Below are 23,448 nucleotides of genomic sequence, written 5' to 3' on the forward strand. Positions count from 1 at the left end.
TTCCACCTATCTCATGCTTGGATGACTAAGCAAGCAGAAAACAATGAAGGTTCTATGAGGAATTTATTATTATTTTAACTATTATTGCCTCAATCTTAAAGGCAGCAAAGGGTGGTAGACAAACTGTCCTAGAGGCCAAGAGACCTGGGCCCTGTCTAGCTGTGTGACCTAGAACATGTCATTTAATCTCTTAGGGCCTCTGTCTCTCCAAATGTGACACAATGGCAGGATGGGAAGTGGGGGGACATGAAGGCAGTAAACTAGATAAGTGCTAGGTTTTCCTGTTTCTTATCTTTGAGTATGCTAATCAATGACATGTTTGGTCTGAATATAATTTCTGCTATTGACCTCCTACCCCCACCAAAAAAAAAAGTTTGCTAAATAGTATAAAAACAGAAAATATTAATCGTGCTTAAAAAAAAATGCCATATACTATAGGTATAAGGCACAATTTCAGTAGCAGCCCATTATACTCAATGTGCTAACTGTAAATCATTCTTGACATCAGCCTACTAATACATAGAACATCTTTGGAATACCCAAGAAGCTGGTAACACTGGTTGTTTCTGACAGGGAGAATCTCAGTGACTGAGGAACAGGAGTCAAAGAAAGATTTTGTGAAATTACTTTTTCTACCTTTTAAATTTTGAATGCTATAAATGTATACCTATTCAAAAACTTAAAGTATTTTAAAAGAGTAGGCCTGTTTGGTCCATAGCTTTACACTGTCAAAAAACAACTATAGCTCCTTTATCAGATACCTGCTAATTAGATCCATTAAGCACTCAGCCAAAGCTTGGAAGGATTTCAACATCCTTGTCCAATTTAACAATCTTACTAACCACACAATATGTAAGTAGATCTGTTCTGTAATCCTTTCCAGTTTTCGAGTGTAGACAGTCAATGACCTGTCTCACCCACAAAGCAGCAGGATGCACGACAAGACAGCTGACCTCATGATGGCATCCAAAATTGTTGCATATTGACTTCCATTGTCCCAGAGCCTTTCACTGTCAGAAATTACTCTGGAGCCCAAATAACTCTGGTCAGGAAAGAGGAGAATCAAAGGCCTAAGGAACATTTCCTCACTCCCCCACATCCGAGGCCACTTCAAGGGCACCTTTATTTCTATCATGTCCTCCTTTAGCCATCCTACCAGTTATCTGCCAAAAATAATAGGTACATATACACAAGTCCCCTCTCTTCTATTTTGTAAATAGTAACTTCAAAGTAGAGAGAGAATCACAGTATTTTGAATACAAAACAGCAGTGGTAAGCATGTGGATTGCCTGGTGCAGATATCAGGACAAGAACAATTGTGTGGTGGACTTCTGGAAGACAGGGACCTCTCTAATAACAGGGCACCAAACACATGAAGCACTATGTAGAACTATGAGCCAAATTATTTGTCAATAATTCATTCCTTTCTTCTTAGAAATAAGCATCCTGTGGGATATGGAAAAAAGCCTACAATGAGGCTCTTACACACAGTCATAATAAGGCTGAGCGGCTGTCTACCAAGTATACACTGAGACTCAGAAGTCTAAGAAAAGACATGAAAACTTGAAACCAAAAAAATTGGGGAAAGAGTAGCAGGCCCTTTCTATTACATAGTCCCTTGGCTGTAATAACGAAAAAAAACAAAAGCAAAAAAAAACTACACTAAAAGCAGTCAGTAGGTCCTAAAAACGTTCCATTCCAAAACTGCAATGGAAAAATGAAATGAGCCAGCAGGGGGCAGGTGCCAGCAAAAGAAAGCCCATAGCAAAGAGTTCTTTTTCAAGTGCTTTTGAATGGATCATGTGGTGGTAATGCTGGCCCTGCTCCAACCCCTTTCCCTGCCCGCTGTAAAATGACAAGGATAAGACAACTTAAGCTGAAGTCCCAGATCAGTCTCAAGCACAAAGAATGCAGCTGAATGGTGGAGAGGGAAAAATGCAGAAGAGGGAAAAGCACGAGGCTGGGAGTCAGGAAGTGTAAGTTCTGGTTCCACTACTGCAAACTTGAGCATGTCTTGTTATCTTTGAGCCAGTCTTCTCATCTATAAAATGAGAATCATTTTATCTATGCTCTCTTATAACATTCTAAGGTATATAAGCTTCTCTATCCCATAATTCCATACAATCTCTCAATAAAGTCCTAAATATCAGTTTTCCTTCTGGGTTATTCCTCCTGAGATGGAATGTCAAGGCTATTAAGACAATGTAAAAACCCAAATAAGGAGACAGTAGCTGAGGAGCCTTTCAACCCCAGCATCACTGAAAGGCCTTTTGACAACCAAAAAGAAATGACCAGACTATAAGGAGCAGTCCTTCCCCACAAAGCCTACTGCAGGACAGACATGAGTAGTCAGAAAACCAACCAGCTGTCCCTACACAATCTCTATCCATCCTTACCCACATCCTGCTCATTGACCCCTCAGGCAAACCACTTATTACTTATTCGCCCACAATGTTATTACAGCAGCCTGGGAAGATCTGACTTCTGGTCCAGTCCTATTGGGGTTTAGATTCCACAATGTTTGTTCTCCTTGCTCATCTACAAATCTGCTTACCTCCAGAGCAGCCTCAAACCCAGAATAAAGACGCTCCAGAAGCAGGTCTATTGTAAACTCACAAGTTTTACCCCACTCTGTGCAGACTACCTTCATGGTCCCTTCTTTTCGTGACCATCACCAAAATATTAGTAGCCCAGCTATAGATCCCAGCTCTGTTGACCACTAACCAAGTGTCCTTGGGAAAATCATATAACCTCTCTGGGCCAGCCTTTTCATCTATAAATCAATGGGATTGGACTAGACAGTGTACGCTCTTTTTCAGATCTAGCAGTCTATGCCTATGATTCCCATGGAGATAAAACCAAAATTGCAGCACTAAAACTAACTTAAACATGCTGCTGCATGTATATTGGTCAAGCCTACCTCTAAAGAGTTCCCATGGACTAGGCTTGGTGGGCAGGTCACCAAGATTATAAAGAACACTCTAGCAATACAATGGGTTGCACATACCTTTCCTGCATCCACCAGTTTTCCAATATCATCTAGATATGGACCACTGGGCATGAAAAAGGCCCAGCGATAATGGACTCCTTGCCAGAAATGCTAAAAAAGGGGAAAAGAAAAAAGGAAAAGACATGTCAAATACAAGAAAGGATAAAATTTGACTAAAAACATCTTAAAGGAAAAGTACTTTCTGGATGACTAACATACACAAACTGAGTTCCCATTTCATGCTGACGCAATGAGTTGTATGTCCAGCACATTAACACAGTGACTGACAGATAGTGGATGCTCCATAAATGTTTAATAAATAAGTGAACAAAGAAATATCCATGTGAACTTAGGCTTCCTCACTATGCTGTGACAGATAAGCAAGTAAGCATAGGAAAGCTCTCCTTAAAATGACAGTCTAAGTAGTCCTATACACTCAATTTCTTTACTATGAGAAATTAGGCTGAGACCTCTAGGCTTTCCCTACTAAGGTTTGAATAAAGCTCAGAGGCACAAGAAAAGAGCTTTTTACTTAATTCAGGATTTCTTTGGGGGCAATAAGGCAAGATGTGATTTTAGATAAGAAATCCAACCACAAACTTTTACCGGCTCTGAGAGTAAAAAGCCAGCTTTATAGGCAAAACAAAGTGTAAAGTTTCTTATGCATCGTAGCTGAGTCGTCCCCTACAGTTACGGCAAGTCCCAAGCCATCTAATCTATTATGGGACAAAATGTCCCCAGGTGAAGATAAACAAAAATCTTACACTAAAAGGACTCATGGCCACTCTACTAGCATACCTGCTTTTAATTGTTACTCTTTATATCAGAGGTAGGGTAGGCCGCGATCAAAATAACAAGTGAGCTGAGGTTCTCCATGATACCTCAGTGACCTGCCCAACTACACTTCATCAGATGAGAACTATCCAGAGGTGGTACGAGGTCAGCCAGCACCATGCTGCCTCCCTCCCAGCACCTGCCCACAACTACTGGGAGAGCTCAGATTTCTTTTCCCTGAGCTCATTACCTGTCTCACAGTCCCTTAGCATAACATAAGCTACTACCATGGCATGAAGCTGGCAAGTGCAACGGAACGCCCCTGCTACTCCAACTCAGGCACTTAACAGTTGTGTCATTTAGGTCAAGCTATTTCTTTCAACCTGTTTCTTGGCCTGCAGAATACTGAAAATGCCACCTAGTGCACAGAGTTGTTGGAAGAATTAAATGAGAATGTATGCAAAGTGCCTAATACATAGAAAGTATTCAATAAATTTTTTTTTATTGGGGAAAGATTGGGGCAATATCAAATTAGAGTTTAAGACTGTGGAAAGAAAGACAATATCAAGCTGTTGTCTAGGCAGAGCTTTGCAACGGGTGTACCAGGAAGGGCTTACTGTTTGGTTGAGTGACCATATAGTTCAGTCTAACCTGGAACTGTGAGAGTTAAAGGAGGCACTGGTAATAATTATCCCAGGACCAGAGATGCAAACAAAGCTAAGAAGAGGTGTGATGAGACCTGGATTCCCATTAGTCTTTGGAGTAGCTAGATAGAACCTGGGCTGGCAGAGTCTCCAGGGAGTTTGCTCTTGGCCCAGAGCAGTCTCAAAATGCTCTTCAAATACTATCATTTTCTCTGAGTGTCCAAGCATGAAAGAGGTTGGAAAACACTGGTCTAGGTAACATACTTTAAAAAAAATTCTGGTTGAAGGCTTATGTAGCTAGATACCAGAAGTACTGGTATAATTAACTAGGCCCCAAGCTTACAGGGGGCCCAGTTAATTATAATCACGGAAGACCCGTTCATGTTCTTCCTGCTAAGGTCTGGCCTTATAGACTATAATTAAAACATTCTAGGAATGTTTAGGGTTTTAAAGAAGGAACAGAAATAGTCACAACTGCCACATCTATAATTTTTTACAGCAGGTTGCCCTGTAAAGTAAAACTTTGGGTCAGTAACAGCAGAATTTTTATATTCTGCTCCATGGGGTTTGTGTATTTTTTCCAGGCCATTACAGGAGAGGTAAACCAAAGCAGGCAAGAGAGCCTGAAGCATTACAATAAAGCTTTAACTGTGCACGGTCTCAGGAAGACATCAGAAACTACTTAAAAGGTTTCCACATGAGATTACCACTATCCCCTTTCAAGTAGGGGGAAAGGTAAATGAAGAGAGCTATGCCCGTTTTACTCTCAGAGGACAACTCTTAAGGTTAACATGTAAGAGGTTTCACTGGAGTACAAACTGTAAAATCTCATAGAACACTTAAAATTATATTTTAAAGTACTTGGAAAGCCCTGGATTTTGTGAAAAGGGAAAGAAGAGATAAAGGACAGTTAAGATCCCTTTCTCTACCACAAAGCACCCTGCAGACAGTTTCTGGCTGCCACCTGAATCAAATAAAGAATCCTAGAGTACAGTGCTGGTTTGTTCATCTCTATTACCCATATGTGGTTCCTAAGAATTGAGTAGTGGTCTCCTCTATCGCAGCTCTCTAAGTATTTAGTACATAGGATTTGAGAGACCAAAGTCCTAAATTTCACCCCCAAAAGGTCCCAAACTATATTCTAGAAAAAAGAAGAAGCTACAGATAATTATCAAGCCACTCATTTCACAGATATGGGTCAGTGTGGGCTGGCTGGACACAGTGACTAACAACCTTTGTGCCACAGAGGAACCTTCTACTGCTTTTATCCTGAGACTGAAATATTTTGTCTAATTAAAAAAAAAAAAACAGAATTTATCTTCATTTTTGTGTATCACATTCCATTTCAACACTAATTCAGATTTTAAACTAATGATCTGTAATTACCACCAGTGTATAACATGAAATTATATAAGCCTCTATCACCATTGTGATGACAACAGGTTATCATGTTAGGTAGAGAGCAGACTCTCAAGCTCTGCTATCAGTCCTGTAACTAAGGCTGATCTATGCTAGTCTCAAAGGCCCACCAGACACAGGATGTGCTCAGGTGGGTGACAGAGCTCCTTATAGCCCTGGTAATGGTGGCCCTGCTAACAGTCAGGCTCAATAATCAAGTCTCGGAAACTCTCAGAATGCCATCAATGGCTAGTTTCTGATTCACATGGGATATGAAGTATTTGGACAAGTTGATACAATTCCAGAAAAGGCATGATGGTTCTATTAGTCTTTGTAGCCTTACTGAAGTAAGAATACAATTTCCTTCAGGCTTTTCAAATTCGAAAAATGTCCACAGACCTCTAAAGGTCTGAAAGCCCCAGTCTGGGAATCACTGGCATATCCCAATCCTATGACCATAAAATCAGCCAGCTGCATACAGACTTAATAAAGTTTCCACTTTCCTTTACAAGAGACTATATGTGTTAAGTCTGGTGAAGACAGAAAGAGGACCATCAGGTATAGGCAAGAAAAAAGCGGGTGTATCATATGCTAATAATAAAGGCTAACATTTAATAAGAGCCTTTTATGTACTTGGCATCATGCCAAGTTCTTCACATGGATTATCTCATTTAATGCTCATGCCATGCAGTAGAGTGGGTATCTTATTAGCCTCATTTTATAGTGTAGAATTGGGGCTTAGTAATATTAAGTAATTTGCACGGGGTCACACAGCTACTAAGTGAAGGCCAGAATTTGAACCCAGTCATGTGTAACTCCAGAGCCCATGCTTGTAGCCACTGTGCTATGCTGACTCCAAGATAAAAGAAACTGGCCAGGTAGAAATCAACTTCCAGAAGCATGAAGCACCTACTGGTTCTCACCAAGACTCTTCCCCTACCTTTAATGTCTTAGAACCCATGGTGACACCTGTCTGTAACATGCCATCTGCTATGCCCAATCGGTCCATGTTCAGGAGGAAAGGAGTCACCAAAGTCACATATGTGGCTCCGGACCATTTCTTGAGAAAATTCAGAGCCCATGTTTCGGTGGATCCACCAACATTATCAAGAATGAAATCGAACCTGGAAAGGAAGAAACAAATCAAGACATTCTTGTTAGTCTTTACCCAGGGCTCCAACCCCCTTCACACCCATCAAATTTCAGTGACAGCTCACAAACTAAGTTGCGCTGTGCCATCCAGCAGAGGGGTGGCTGCTTTGACAAAGGAGAAAGGGGCCTACTCCTTACTGGATGTCTGGCTTTTCTCCAAGTAAAGTGCAACTGATGTTTTTTGTCATAAAATCATATTATTTTCTAATACTTTACGAATGACTTAAACAAGTGGTTCTTAACTGAGGGTGAGTACAGCCCTGCAGGGGACATATTAGGCAATGTCTAGAGACATTTCCAGTTGTCACAATTACGGAAGGTGGTGAGAAGAGGATACTAGCATCTACAGGCCAGGGATGATGATAAACAGCCTAAAATTCATAGAACAGTTCCTCACAACAAAAAATTATCCAGCCAAAATGTCAACAGTTGAGAAACTAAGGTTGCCAAGGTTGAGAAACCCTGACTCAAGCTTTATAGAAAACTGCAAAGTATCCATCCAATATAAGTCAAAGTATTCTTTAGTGCCGAGAAATACTGAGGTTGAAAGACAAGAATAATTTGCTTTTATTCTCTCCATAGTCAGAACTGCTTGTAGAAGCATCCTCTTCACCTTCTGGAATTTTCTTTTTTGGTTTCATGCACAGCATCAGGACAAAGAAAAATCAACAACCTGGTCTCAGTCTTTGATTCTGCTCTAACGTGCCAAGAAAATCCAATCATAATAGAATCCACTGGAAATGACAGATATCAACTCCTTAAATCTAATAAAAAACCGCTATAATCACTATATTCTACTTAAAGGGGATAAAACCCAAAAAAGCTTTTAAACACTTTTAAACACTTGGAAACAAAGATTTATTTAGAGAACGCATGCTTATTAATTAAGCAAATTAATAGACAAATTCCTTTTTGGTAAATTCCTTTCCCCTTCTAAATTCATCTGGATGAAGTCAAATGCTGAAGCTTCTCAAACCAGCTTTGGCCAACTTTGTGGATCTTGAGTCTTTCATGGGACTAAAACTAAAAGAAGGGTAAATAAAAATTGAAGAATATAAGTGCAGGAGGATGACCTTCCTAGAAGACTATTCTTCTCATCAGAAAATAGAAATTTTTTTATGAATTTAAGTTTCTATAGTTTCTGCTTTTAAGTTTCTACTTCCTTCCCAAATTTTAAATAAACAAATATGATATTTATTTTAAATAACAAGGGCAGCCTGGTATTACAGAACAGGCACTGTGTGGAAAAGGCTGGAGACCAGGTTGTAGACCCGGCTCTCCCACCAATAATTAAGTGGCATGACCTTGAGCATGCAAAAGCTCATAAATCCTCAGCCCCTGATTTTCTCTACTATAACATGATAGAGTTGGACTAAAGATTTCAAAGGCCTTTCTTGCTGTAAAATTCTAAAATTCAAATCTAAAAAACTGTGACTTAGAAGGAGCAACAAACTTATTCTAGGTGGATTTAGGTGCCAAACTCTAGGCAGATGTTACAAAGATCAATTTTAACTAAAGCTGTCAAAAAAAAAAGTAATGGCCTGCATCTGTAACCCAGAGAGGTTCCCCTAATGGAAAAGAGCAAGCAAAAAGAACAAGACCATTTGCCAGAGATACAGAGAAACAAACTGCAGCACAGATGTGGAAAGCTAGGCTGAGCATGCTCTAGCCTTCCATCAGTCAGGTTCTCTTTTCTCTGTTGACAAATTTCAGACATGTAGAAAACTTCAGGTAGATAAGGGGACTGGGTTGGACTTGGACTCAGTCTCATGCTGCAATTCCTAGAAGCAGCAGAAGGTATGTGATCAACCAAAATTACCAGTATCAAGAAGCCAGATCTCAAAGGCCCAGGGAGGCCTAGGTCCTAATGCACGGGCAGGAAGGTAGCTAACAAGATTTCTGCAAGGGACAGTGCCAAGTGTGTTCCTTCTGCAAGGGGTTTATATTTGTTGTCACCTCTACCTAGAACAATTGTTCTTCTCCTAGATTTCCCTCAACAATTAAACAAATGTTTGGGGACTGTTTTTGCTTATTGAGCACGTAGAACACACTACTACTACACTGTTCCAGGTGGAGGGATATAGCAGAGAACAAGATTAAAAAAAAAAAAAAAATCTCTTTCACTTGGTTTGCTCCCTGATGTCTCTACTCAAATGCCTCAAAGGCATTTTTAAACCACCCCATCTAAAAAAGACTCCTCCTAAATCATTTGTTTTCCTTTTCCTGCATCAGGGTGTTCTTGAGAGCACTTGCCACTGACACCTTCTTGACTAGAATATAAGCCCCATGAAAAGGGAATGTCTTGTTCACCACTGATCTGCATCCGGTGTTTAAAACACTGTCTGGCAAGAGTAGATGCTCCATGAACAGTGGAAGGAATCACCAGTTGTCAGCTGGTTACTCCAGGGTATACCACCATACTACTGTTGGGAGTTGGGGGTACTGGCTCAAAAGGCCAGGCAGTCAAATAGGGGCCTCCCTCTTTTTTTTCTTTTTTTTTAACCCACGAAAATATACTTCTACAAGAAGTAGGCAAGAATGATTGGCTTCTGAAAACTGACCAAAAGAAAATAAAAAAAAGAAAAACCTTTGAAAAAGCAGCAGCAAACAGCCTTCCAAATACTCCTCAGTTATGTTTTCAGTTTCAGCTTTGACTTGGCCAGATGAAGACCAATTAATAAGCACCCCCTCTATTTCTGGTTGGGCCACAGTCAGGACCAGCAGGATCAGACAGCTCTCCTGAATCTGCTCCTGTCTGGTATATTAGGCCAAACCACTGCCTGACATAGATGCACTGGGAACAGTCACACTGCTCCCATTACCAAATCTACGCTGTCACTGTTTCTCCGAAGCCCATATTAAGCCAAAACACTAAAAACATGTTTAATGCTAATCATTTATTTTCATGCAATGCTCTATATTCTTCCTGTTTGACAGATGCCACTGAAGGGAACAAACTTCCAATTTTGTTTTCAGATATCTTACAACCATGCAATAAAAGTTAAAATAAAAATTAGCAAAAGACCATGTAAGCAAAATATCTTTTTTAGTACATACCACATTATGCTATTGTGCTGTGTTAACATCTAGAATTAAAACAGAAGCCAACATAAATGACTTTCTAATGGCATGAAGTGTTTTCACAGATTCTTCTCTAAGATTCTGATATGACTGTAAGGCCACCAAACCATCTCAGGCTTGCATTATCAACTGTCCCTGTTCCCACCTTCCCAATGTGAACAATGTTTAAATACATACGGTTTTAAAGATTTCAACTGCTCTTCCACATTTCCGGATTTGTAATCAATTACATCATCTGCCCCAAGTTTCCTCACAAGTTCACTGGCATCCTGAGAGCAAACTGCTGTCACATGAGCATCCCATGCTTTCATTACCTGCCAAAAAATGAAAATAAAAAAAGGGACAGGAAAGTAGAAAATTGACTGCATTTAAAAATAGTTGGCACCATGTGTACATATATCAACCTAATCTCTAGAGAACTCTAAGTGCTTTGCCTTAAGAACTACAGGAAGCCATCTGTCAGAGACTAGTAAAAATGAGTAAACGTTTGTTCACTAAGATAACTCTAAGAAATAGATCTCATTTTCCCTGGAAGAGGCAGCCAGTCGCCTTGCTGTCATGAAGTTATAACCAATCCAATTAGAGAAGGGCTTGATGCCTCACCAGTACCAGAAAAGACAGGAGTTGATAGCCTCGAGTTTACTGCTCTCAATGATGACAAAGGTATACAGCCAAAAACAAACAAAAAATGGTTTTGGAAAAATGACAATTTTACAGGTGTCTAGTACATAAAAATGCAACACCTCTTCATCTGCATCTCCAGTAAGTATTAGTACAGTCTTCAGTCAGATTTCTTGTTTCAAAGCAACTAGTTATCGGTACTAGGTAATAAATGAAAAGGTGCTTTTAAAAAGGGAAGAAAATATGGACATTTTATTTTTAAACATGGATTACCTTTGGACTAAAAACAACTAAATAAATAGTCCCCAAGATTTAAAAAGCAGATGCCTTCTATTTTAAAATAATAAGGAATAGATTTAAAAATCTAAATTATAACATTATTCAGGATTAAGTACCAGAAAGCATCCTGCTCTAATTGCTATAATTCTTTTATTCTTTTCTATAATAACAATTTTATAGAATTAAAAGGGAGGCATTATCAACCTAATTTGAGAAGAATTACTTGAAGTTCATTGAGAAACTTTCGTACTGATAGTTATAGATCATAAGAGATTGGCTGTTTTCCTCATCCTGCCTGAGTATCAGTTTCCTGAGCTGCCTTAAGTTGCAAAGGTTCCCCAGTATATAAGAGATCTGTTTGTTTTGTTCACTACTAAATCCCCACCCAGTGGCACACATAGGTGCTAATAAAATAGCTGTTAAACACAAAAAATAAAGGATTTTAAAATCATTCATAATCTTATCTAACTTCTCACTTTTAAGAGCAATATTGACCAAGCGTTTATATGCTCTGGAAATTTGAAGGGAATTAAAATATTTAGGAGTCGTATCACATATAATTTACGATGTTTATGTGATGGAAACAGGGATACTTGAGTATAATGACATGTTGCTTTAAATAGCAAGTCCCAAACCAAATTCAAATATGAAGAATATAATCCAAGATGAATATCTGATATCTAATATGTATAATGTTTTTAATATATTCTTTTTTTTATATCCAGCAGCTAATATTAAAAAAAAAAAACTCTTGAGAAAAAAGGAAAATTATGTTCTAAGTGCCTACATTTAATATGTGTTTTCTTTAAATAGTATTAAATCCTCAGAAAGAATTTGTCCCAGGTTGAAACAGTTCAATAAATTTTTTTCCAAATCTCTTGTTTTTCCTCTCCCACTTAGATCTATTATCTCTGAAAGCCGCTAAATGGTTTTAAAAACAGCTTTACCTTTTTTGAAAAGGCAGGCACAACTCAGAGACAGAAAGCCTATAGCCATTCCAAAAGCTTTTCTATGTGCCCTGGCCCAACACAAGCTCCTCCCTCCTCCCCAAAATCATTAGTATCCTAATATTTATAGTAATCACCTCCTTACGTTTTAAAATATTTCGTCACCCAATTACGTATTTCCTAGACACTAGAGTTCAGTCTTGTGCATTTTTAAAATATGATCTCTTCTTTTAAGTTTCTTTTCAAACTATAGGTTCCTCTTTATGCCTTAACTTTCTTGTAATTTATCTATGAAAGAATCTGGGCCATTTCCCACCACAGTGTGGAATTTCTTACTGTACACTCAAGGGGCAGTTCCACATGCTGTTCTGTCCTCTGTATTTTCTCTTTCAATCCCTTTAGCAAGAATATGGATAAGTGTCTGGCAAAATGATAGGCACGTCATGTCTGGCTGTTGCTGTTTTTATCGTCTTAGCAGGTGGTTTCAAGGGAATAATGTTCTATCTCTTTTTCTTTAGTTGTTGGAATAGTTTTATAAACACTTTTGTTTAGTTCTTATAATAAAGGCAAGACAAATAATTGTTTCCCTTTTTCAGTTTATAAATCAGTTCCCCACCATCTTCTAAAAGTGACCACTTTTAAAAAATATGTATCATGGGTAGGATGGGCTCTTGGCCATGTCTTGGAGCCCCATTGTTGGGCCCTAGTCCAGGGTCCCAACAGTGCATGAGGCAAGATGTTGAGGTTAGCATGAAAAACCAGGATGCTCAAACCAGACAACTGCAAGATGCTGTAACAAATGCAGAGAATCATTTGGGAGAGCTGTGCCTAATCTTTGCTGTTTAAGTATGGAAAACTGCCAGACTGCGAGATAAAGTAGACGTCCTGGTGAATGAAATTACAGAGACTTCAAATTTAAAGTAGAGTCTGAAAAACTTTGCTGATGAGTTTGCCAAACTTCAGGATTATCAATAAGCAGAAGTTGGAAGACTTGAAGCCAAAGTTGTTGAACCACTGAAAGCTTATGGAACCATTGTAAAAATGAAACAAGATGATCTCAAAGCAACACTAAGAGCAAGGAATTGAGAGGCTATAAACGGTTAACTCAGAAAAATACATCGGTGAAACTCATCTGATCCGCATGCTATTTCAGAGGTAGTAACGAATGACAGAGAGCTACAATGGACACTACCCAAACAACTTGTCATCTGGAGGAAACTACTGGCAATTTTTAAAAACTATCTCTTCAGAATTAATTACTATTGAAATGCTATCTCATGGTAAGTCTACACTGCTGCCTACCAAACTATAGAAAAGATTGAAGATTTAGAGATCTTCCGAAATTCTGTGTATCCACCAGATTATTCATCTAGTTTAGACATTGTTAAGCGCAAATTCAAAATCTACTCTTCAGAGATCACTGTCATCTAAGTGTGTATCTGGGACAGGATAGGTATCCACTGTCAACTAAGAAAGAATCGACAAGCAGAAGAGGAGGAGGATGAAAACTTAGAAGTAAAAGAAGAAAATTAATTTTCTTAAGTAAACCTCGCATTTCCATTGACTTGGAATCCAGAATTACTAAATTGTAAAACTTTATACTGGTTTGATACAGTAAATCTCAAAATGTAAAATAAATAAAAATATATAATCATGAACTCATGGATTCAAATATATTTGAAGGGTATCAATCCACTGAATAACTGAAGCGCAAACTGTCATATCTTTGGGAGTTTCTTTAAGTTGACTCCCAAGTCTTTTTGACATGACTTAACTAATCTTTGAGAGTTTCCTTGTTGTCTAATATATTCTGGGCTCATTCTCGTACATTTTGTGCCCTAGATCTGGAACCTACCATTTCTCCAAGAAGCTCTGCATTTTTAGTTAGCAGTGATATTTCAAGAGATAGCTGTACATACACATGTACACAAAATACCTCTTGAGTTCATATTGACACTTCCAATTCAAATTCAAGACTACAAAGCTTTTACTTAATCTCTTTTCTGTTATATCTGTATCTCCTTTCTTCCACACCTAAAATTCTGGTTATCAAAGATATGGAGGATGACAGAATTAAAATATGCCATAAATACTCATTTATTTTATTGTATATTACACACATAATAGTCTTTGAACAATACCAATATCACTATCAATATGATTAATGAAAGCATTAAAATAACTTTAATATATGCTCTATTTTCCCCTTTATAAAAAAGTTACGCTATATTTACCCTGTTAGAGCATATGGCTGCTACACTCTACACTCCCCCAAATCCCCCATTTAGTTTTAGTTATTCAGATAACTACTTTTACCAATTACCACCAGTCCTTAATTCAATGTCTCTCTAGTCATTTAAGTTGTCAAAAGCTCATTCTCTAATAGATTTCTCAGACAGGGATCAGAAGAACATATTGCCCACATTCTTGCATGTAATTAAGTTTGTATGTGTTCTTTATACATGAAGGCCAGTTTGGCTGTATATAAAATTCTTAGCATACTCTTCCACAAGTGCCTTAGATGTGTTACAACATTATCTTTCCCTTGGCATTAAAGCATTGCTGTCAAAAGTCTGATGATAATCTAATTTTACTTATCTTCTAAGATATATGTTCTTTTTTTTAGATGTCCCAAGGATTTTTTTTTTAAGGTCAATAATTTTATTAAAGTTTTCCTTGATATTGCTTGTTAAGTCCATGTTCTTAGTTTGATAAGTGCTATGATCATTTAACATGTAGTTGAAAATCATTTAATTTCAAGATAGTAGGAAAGTTTCTTGAATTATAGATTTTAGCATTTGTTCTAGCCCTTTGTTTCGGTTTTCCTCTTCAGAGACTCCAATTATCCATATATCAAAATCTTTCCTGTCTTCAATATTTGACATTTTCTCTTGAATGTTTTTAAGTTTCTTTTGTAATTTAAATTTTTCCTGTTTACACATTCTATTTCTATTGAGGCAGTATTATTATGAAGTTTAGTCTTCATTGCCAAATGATTTTTTCACTTATTTTTTTCTTAGCTTTTCCAATTTCAACTTACTTTGTTCTTTCATGTCTTTAATTTTTTTTTTTTTTGGCTTATTTTGAAACTACAGGTTATTTGATCTGTTTTGTGGGTACATTTTTCTGACATGTTTTCATTATCGATATTACTGTACTCTATTTTTCTTATAATAACTTTGCATGGGATTTAACCTTGACACTTTCTTATTACTCAATGTTTTTATTAAAATAATTTTGTTGTAAAATACAACACACAGAAAAAAGTACCTGGAATATAAACGTACAGCTTACCAAATTATTACATATACTATTATATCATTCAAGATTAAGAACAAGACCACTATCCATGCCACTGAGCCTTACTTTCCCCCTCCCAATCAAAATGCCCTCAATCCCCTAGAAGTAATAACCACAGGGCTTTTAATATAACCTTTAAAAGAAAAAAAGTTTTACTTCCTAGGTAGGCATCCTTAAACACTATTGTTTAGTTTCACCTAATCTTGAATGTCATTCAAGGTGGTAGTCTACTTTTTTGTCTAATTTCTTTCACTAACATTCTGCTTCTGAGATTCATCTACTTCATTGTATGCAACTATGGTTTGCTTTCATGACTGTATAATATTCCAGTGTAAGACTATACCACAATTTACTTATCCATTGTACTGTTGATAGATGTCAAGTTGTTTCCAGTTGAGGGATAATATCTGTAATTCTGATACATATCTTTAAGTGAACATGCATGTATATCTACACAATATATTTTTAAGAGCAGAATTGTTGGGTTGCTATAGGGCAATTTCTATTCAGATTTAGCAGATGATGTCAAATGACTTTCCTAAGTGGTTATATTAATTTATACACTATCCAGCAAGGTAAAATATTTCTCATTCCTTTCTACCTTCCCTTGCTCTTTTCCTTTCTTTCATTTACTTATTCATTAATTCACATTGAACAAGTCTTTGGATTAGGTCTTAGTCTTTTGGGGCTGCTATAACAAAATTCCAAAGACTGTGTGGCTTATAAACAATAGAAATATATTTCTCATGGTTCTAAAGACTAGAAGTCCTAAATCAAGGCACCAGCATAGTTGCTTCCTGTAGAAAGCCCTCTTCCTGGTTCATAGCTGGGGACTTCTTTGTGTCTTCACATAGTCGAAGGGTTAGGGAGCTCAACTGAGCCTCTTTTAAAAAGGGCGGTAATCTCATTCATGAGAACTCTGCCCTTATGACCTAATCATTTCTCAAAGGTCCCACTTCCTAAAACAATAACATTTAGGCATTAAAACTTCAAAATATGAATTGTGGAGGGCAACTATTCAGACCACAACAGTATCTAATGGTGAATTAAAAAGAAGTTAACATATGTATCTCTTAAGAGTCCTCTCTCCTATCCCCCAATTCAGTGAGCAGATGAATGGGAAATTCCAGCACTATCTGGATCCTCAAAAGACTTCAGGTGAAGTACAGCACCCAAATTCTCCCTCCTAGAAAACAAGAGCCTCTGAGTATGCTCACTAGCCCCATATTTGGGAAAGGGCCTCTTCCTTCATATTGAGATATATTTAATCCAGGCCCCACCCCCAGGAGCCAGCCAGTTAAATATTCGATCACAATGGGAGCAGCCACTAGGTGCTGTCCTGTTCCTGAAGGATCAGACCATTGCTCATTTTTTTGTTTTTTTTTTTTTTGTTTTTTATTTTGTTGAGGTAAAATTTATGCAACATAAAATTCACCATTTTAACAATTTTAAAGTATACAACTGAGTAGCTCTTAGTACATTCAATGTTTTGCAACCATCACCATTGTCTAATTCCAGAACATTTTCCTCAAACCAAAAGTAAACCCATGCCCCTAAGCTGTCCATCCCCATTCCGTCCTCTCTCCAGGCCTTACCAACCACTAATCTGCTTTCTGTCTCTATGAATTTGCCTCTTCTGGACATGACATAAATGCAGTTATATAAGAAGTGACCTTTTGTGTCTGGATTCTTTCACTTAGCATAATGTTTTAGAGGTTTATCCATGTTATGGCATGCTTCTATCAGAACTTCATTCCTTTTTATGGCTGAATGATATTCTACTATGTGTTATATAACATTTGTTTTCCATTCATCAGTTGATAGACATCAGGGCTGCTTCCAGTTTTGGGCTGTTATGAACATTGATGCTGCTATGAACATTTGTGCACAAGTTTTTGTTTGAATGTATATTTCCATTTCTTTTAGATATATACTTAGGAATGGAATTTCTGGGTCATATGGTAATTATATGTTTAACATTTTAAGGAACTGCCAAACTGTTTTCCATAGCAGCTGTACCATTTTATATTCCCACTGGCAATATACAAAGGTTTCAGTTTCTCCTCATCCTTGCTAACATTGTTACTTTCTATTTTATTTCTTTATTATATAGCCATTCTAGTGGATGTGAAGTGATATCTCATTGTAGTTTTGATTTGTATTTCTCTATTGACTAATGATGTTAAACAACTTTCCGGAAGCTAATCGGACATTTGTATATCTTCTTTGAATGTCTGCTCAAGTTCTTTGCTAATTTTTAATTGAGTTGTCTTTCTGTTCTTGAGTTGTAAGAACTCTTTACATGTTCTCGATATTATACCCTATAAAGGATTTGCAAATATTTGCTCCTTTATGTGTTGCCTTTTTATTTTATTGATAGTGTCCTTTGATACACAAAAGTTTTTAATTTTGATGAAATTCATTTTATCTATTTCTTCTGTTGCTTGTGCTTTTGGTGTCATATCTAAGAACCTGTTGTCACATCCAAGATCATGAAGATTTATTCCTGTGTTCTCTAAGGGTTTTATGGTGTTAGCTCTTACATTTAGGTTTTTGACCCAGTCTGAGTTAGTTTTCATATATGAAGTGAGATAGCAGTCATTTTTTGCATGTGAGTATCTAGTTGTCCTGGTACCACTGATTGAAAAGACTATTCTTTTCCCCATTTAATGGCCTTGCCATCCTAGTCAAAAATCAATAACTCATACAGCTATGAGTTTATTTCTGAATATTTAATTCTATCACATTGATCTCTATGTCTAGTTTTATACTAGTACCACATTGTTTTAATAACTGTGATTTTGTAGTAAGTTATAAAATCAAGACATTTGAGTTCTCCAGTTTGTCCTTTTTTCAAGACTGGCAATTTGAGTCTCCTGAAATTCTATATGCATCTTAGGATCAATTTGTCAGTTCATGCAATAAACAAATAAATAGAAAGATAGATAGATAGATAGATAAATAAATAAATAAATAAAGACAGCTGTCATTTTGATAGGATTTCATTAGATCTAAATCACTTTGGGGGAGTATTACCTTCTTTAAAGTTTTTGGCTATGGCATCTCTATATACATTTTATAATCAATTTATCAATTTCTACCAAATTGTAGCCTTCCATCTACCAGCACTACCCATGATCTTTCTCCCTGGAAGCTTTCCTACATTTCTTATACAGGACATCCACAAACAAGCTCACATATAAAGCCACTGGAAAGATTAACACTTCCTTCTACATTATAAAATTTCCTTCTTCGAAGAACAAGCTGAAATTACAATTAATTTACTAAACCTAGCTTTACCACAACTTTTAAGTAAAAATAATTTATGTATATTTATAAATTCATGAAAATAATCTTCCTATTCACAAGATTATAAAATTGTCTTACATTACTAAAAGAAATTAAAGAAGACACAAAATGGAGAGATATTCCATGCTCATAGATTAAAAGAATTAACATTGTTAAAATGTCTGTATTACCTAAGGCAATCTATAGTCAATGCAATCATTATCAAAATCCCAATGGCATTTTTCAGAGAAATAGAACATAAAAATTCTAAAATTTGTTAAGGAACCACAAAAAACCCTGACTAGCCGAAGCAATCCTGAGGGAATAAAACAATTTTGGAGGTATCACACTCTCCAATTTCAAACTCCCCAGCAAAACTATAGTAATCAAAATAGTACTACCGTATGACCTAGCAATTCTATTTCTGGGTTTTATCCAAAGAAATCCAAAACACTAATTTAAAAAGATATATGCACCCCTATGTTCATTTCAGCATTATTTACAATAGCCAAGAGATGGCTATTCATTCATCAATGTGGACCAATGAAACAGAACTGAAAGCCCCACACGTATATGGGCAACTAATTTATGACAAAGGACCAGAGAATATACAATGAAGAAAGGAAAATCTCTTCAAAAAACAGTGTTGGGAAAACTGGGCAGCCACATGCAAAACAATAAAACTAGATTATCTATCTTATATTGTATACAAATTTAACTCAAAGTGGATTAAAGACTTGAATATAAGACCTGAAATCATAAACTACATAGGAGAAACATAGGCACAAAGCTTCATTGGTCTTAGTGATGTTTCTCTGAATTAGATTCCAAACAGCAAGGGAAAGAAAAAACAAAAACAAACAAACGGGACTACAGCGAACTAAAAAGCTTCTGCACAGCAAAAGAAATCATCAACAAAACAAAAAGGCAACAACTCGAATGGGGAAAGATATTTACTAATGGTATTTCAGAGAAGGAGTTATATCCAAAATATACAAATAACTCATACAACTCAACAACAAAAACCAAACAACCTGATTAAAAAATCGGCATGGGATCTGAATAGATATTTTTCCAAGGAAAACATACAGATGGTCAACAGGCACATGAAAAGATGTTCAATATCACTAATCATCAGGGAAATGCAACTGAAAACCACAATAGGATTTGTGGGATTTTTTTCTGATTTACTCAATGTTCTGAAAAAAGGGGAAAGAAAACCACAATGAGATATCAATTCACATCTGTTAGAATGACTATTATCAAAAAGACAAGAAAAAGCTAGTGTTGAAGAGGATGTGGAGAAAATGGAACCCTTGTATACTCTTGGTGGAATTGTAAATTAGTGCAGCCACTATGGCAAACAGTAGGAAGGTTCTTTAAAAAATTAAAACTAGAACTACCTTATGATCCAGCAATTCCTCTTCTGGGTATTTATCTGAAGAATATGAAAACACTAAATCGAAAAGATACATGTATCCCTATGTTCACTGAAGCATAATAGCCAAGATATGGAAGCAACCTAAGTATCCATCAATGGAAGAATTGATAAAGAAGCCATGATATATACACATACGATGGAATACAACTTGTCCATAAAAAATGAAATATTGCCATTTATGACAATATGAATAGATCCTGAAGGTATTATGCTAAGTGAAACATGTCAGACAGAAAAGGACAAAAACTGTGTGATTTTACTTATATGTGGAATATAAAACAAAAAGGAACAAATGAACAAACAAAACAAAATAAACTCATAGATATGGAGAACAGAATGGTAGTTACCAGAAGGGCAAGAGATGTGGGAGGGTCAAATGGGTAAAGGGGGTAAGATATATGGTGACAAATGGAAACTAGACTTTTGGTGGTGAGTACACTATTGCATATACAGATATTGAATTATAATGTTGTATACCTGAAACTTTTATAATGTTATTAACCAATGTTACTTCAAAAAAAAAAAAAAAAACCAGCAGGGTTAAATAAGCAAATGTTTATAAAGTGCTAGCATACAATATGTGGTTCAAAATAAGTCCTAAGCTATCATCATCATCATCATGTCTTATTATTTCTATTGTTTATGTATTACTAATACTCCTGCTGCAAGAAGCCCTGGAACAGCATGCATAAATCACTTTTCAAAATTAAAAAAAAAAAGGTCTTACCTGTATAGCAAAAGTACCAACTCCACCTGATGCACCCAAGATTAAAACACTGCAATGCAATGCAAAAAAAAAAAAAAAACCTATAATTAATGAAAATACTAAGTCAATATAACGGGATAAATATCCAAGACGTTTTCAACATGCAACTGGCTCAGAGATAAACAATCCCCAAAGCAAATAAAGTCATTCAGCTTCCCAAGATCCTATTATGTAGTATTTTAATTTTTACCAAGAAGCTATAAATGCTTAAAGTCAGACATTCTATGAGTGCTTCACCAAAAATACTAAATATCAAAATACCAATAACTTGTGTTTTAAAAAAGCTCAGAGGGTTCTTGGTATCCTCTGTCTTAAATTTTTCTAGACTGAAATTATCATGAAAGCTTTGGGATCCTTTTTAGTGTGTTAGGGTAGATTCAGATGCTATCTAAGAAAAATCACATTCCTGACCACATTCCTGTCAAAGTGAAATAAACGTCTTTCGTTCAGACATGTCCCATCAAGTTCATTGACTTTCATAAATGGAAATCAATCTTAGACTCAAGTTGGCTTCCTGTTAAAGCAGATGAATCTGTCATATCAGCACAAACATCCGTGTACTCCAGGTTTTTACCATGTTTAATTACTGTAGCCCTCCTGCCAATCTAGACCAAGGGTGTGCAGCTGGCAGTTTATGAATGAGTGACATGATTATGTGACATGATTATGTATGTGTACACTGGGGAAGAGAGGGATCCAGATATATTATCAACTTCCCAAAGAAATGTGAGACCCAAAAGAGACTCCCCAGTCACTGTTTTACATACTCTAACATTTTATTCTTGACTTAAGCTAGAATTGCCTTCCTTGGTCTGCACTGTTTCAGGTCCCCAGATATTATACTGAAATGCACTTTGGTGTTATGCTACCAATCTTGGATGAGGTACATTAGAGTGACTGTTTGATATCTGACAGTACACTAACTAAGGAGGTATTATTGAGAAAATTCTTAATGAGAATTCTCTTTCTGAGTGCCTACAGAGGGACATTTTTCTGAAGATTAAGGGGTGGGAGTAGCTGTGTTTCTATTTATCTGTCACTGCAAATTGTGCAACTGAGAGGTTGTGGGTCCCTCTTTAACTTGGCTGCTAGAAAGTATAGTAGCAAGTATCTTGAAACATGTATGTTGTCTACTATCTTAACTCTAGTTTCATTTTACTTTTTTTCTCTCTTATTTAAATCATAGAAAGCTGGTTGTCACCTCTTAGATCTTAAAAATTACTAGTAAAATTTTTGGGCCAGCTGTTCACTTTGAAATTAATCCCATTAAATGTAATTAAAATAAGTCTCCCTGTAAATTTGTTCCTTCTAGAAGAGTTACACTTACTTTCACAGAAATTATAAAGTGTGAATAGAATAAACTTTAAAGATCAACTCCTCCAAAATCCTTTAAGTCACACAATTAAGAGCTTTCATACTTCCTAAATGGCGAGGGGTGGAGAGGGGGGCGGCATTAAAACTGCCTCACAGATACACCAAAGATCAATTCATCCATGGAGTAGTTTACCCTCTTACTTTGGTCAATTCTTATAGAAAGGTAACTAGTAAAATTCTCATTTAAGTTTTCGCAATTTAACTTTATATTAATTCTGACCCTCCCCATTATTTCCTGAGCAGAACTCTCAGCCACTCCAGCCCTTCATCTCTTAGCTCCAAGTCCCACGCACAGTGGTCCATTCTTCAGGGTCTTAAATCCTTTCACAACTTGCTAAGGTTTCTCTTCTCCGGAAGGCTCAAGTCACAGTTTTCCTGCACAATACCCTTGAGATAGCCCCAAACCCAATATCCACACCACACATTTAGCATCTGTCGCATTGTTACCTTTCATTCACACGCTTGTTACCCGGAGACCTCACATTATATCCAGCACTGGGCATATTACCCTGAATGCGCAGATAACTGATCAACGTTGCTTGACTTTAAAAATCATCTAAATCAGCATTATATCCTACAGCTGAGGCAACAATTGCTATTACCCTAAATTAAGAAATCACCTAGCTATCTGAAATACTGTATTAAAGTTTTTTCCAGTAAAGATAAGTTTGAAATTAAATACTAATTTTCTCCCTAAGAATGCTGGATTTAAGAGGATGCCAAATATAACGACTGCTTAAGGATCCAACTGCCAGACACATCTCTGACCTCATTATTGTCAGTCATCACTTCTCCATAACCCCTGACCCAAAGCAGCCTCATTCCTCCAAATAAAAAAGCAAAACTGTGTTTCTCAGCAGTGCTTTGGCAGAAGAGGGAGTGGTTCTGCTTTAGCAGCTTCAGTTCCTGATGCTGTCACTTGATGGCGCCCCCAAGTGCAAAAACAGGCAAGAAGCAAGCCCAGTAAAGTGCTACACACTGCTAGTCATCTTATAAAGAAGCCCTGGGGACATATCATTCATTCCCTGATCCTGCAAATTCCATGTTTTGTGCAGGTTCAATCTGGGCCTGTACTTTTCTTCAAAGAAAGTTCCACAAAGGGACAGCAGGCAAAATAAATTTTCAAGTAGCACTAAGTTGGCTGGTCCTCTATGGTTTGAAATCCTGTGGCTGAACTAACTATTCCTCTTGTACTCTTCAAAGCACTTTCACTACAAAGGGAGAATACTGCTGTGCTTACTACCTCCAGCAGCACTTCACTTATGTTCTATACAGTGGGAATACTTCCTACCCAATTGCTATAATGGTCATAATATATATTCAAGCCTCATTGAAGTAGCAGCCTATTTACTATAGTAAGGAAATAGTACAGCAGCACACCTTTCTTTACTATT

General features: G+C 36.8%; 1 protein-coding gene and 1 pseudogene across 3 annotated transcripts in view; one reads left to right on the forward strand and one right to left on the reverse strand.

Moving 5' to 3' along the window:
• Nucleotides 1-23,448, reverse strand: part of RTN4IP1 (reticulon 4 interacting protein 1) — a 45,535-nt gene that overhangs the window by 6,664 nt on the left and 15,423 nt on the right. For all 3 annotated transcript variants that reach the window (XM_016155743.2, XM_016155742.2, XM_036220490.1), the window contains exons 5-8: nucleotides 20,642-20,690; nucleotides 10,216-10,352; nucleotides 6,746-6,929; nucleotides 3,008-3,100 (exon numbers count right to left, since the gene is read on the reverse strand). In XM_016155743.2, coding sequence (XP_016011229.1) covers nucleotides 3,008-3,100; nucleotides 6,746-6,929; nucleotides 10,216-10,352; nucleotides 20,642-20,690 — 463 coding nt within the window. The remainder of the gene's footprint in view (nucleotides 1-3,007; nucleotides 3,101-6,745; nucleotides 6,930-10,215; nucleotides 10,353-20,641; nucleotides 20,691-23,448) is intronic.
• Nucleotides 12,549-13,418, forward strand: LOC107516213 (annotated as a pseudogene).

The sequence above is a fragment of the Rousettus aegyptiacus genome, unplaced genomic scaffold (genome assembly GCF_014176215.1).
Source record: "Rousettus aegyptiacus isolate mRouAeg1 unplaced genomic scaffold, mRouAeg1.p scaffold_m13_p_1, whole genome shotgun sequence".
NCBI classification, from domain to species: Eukaryota; Metazoa; Chordata; class Mammalia; order Chiroptera; family Pteropodidae; genus Rousettus; species Rousettus aegyptiacus.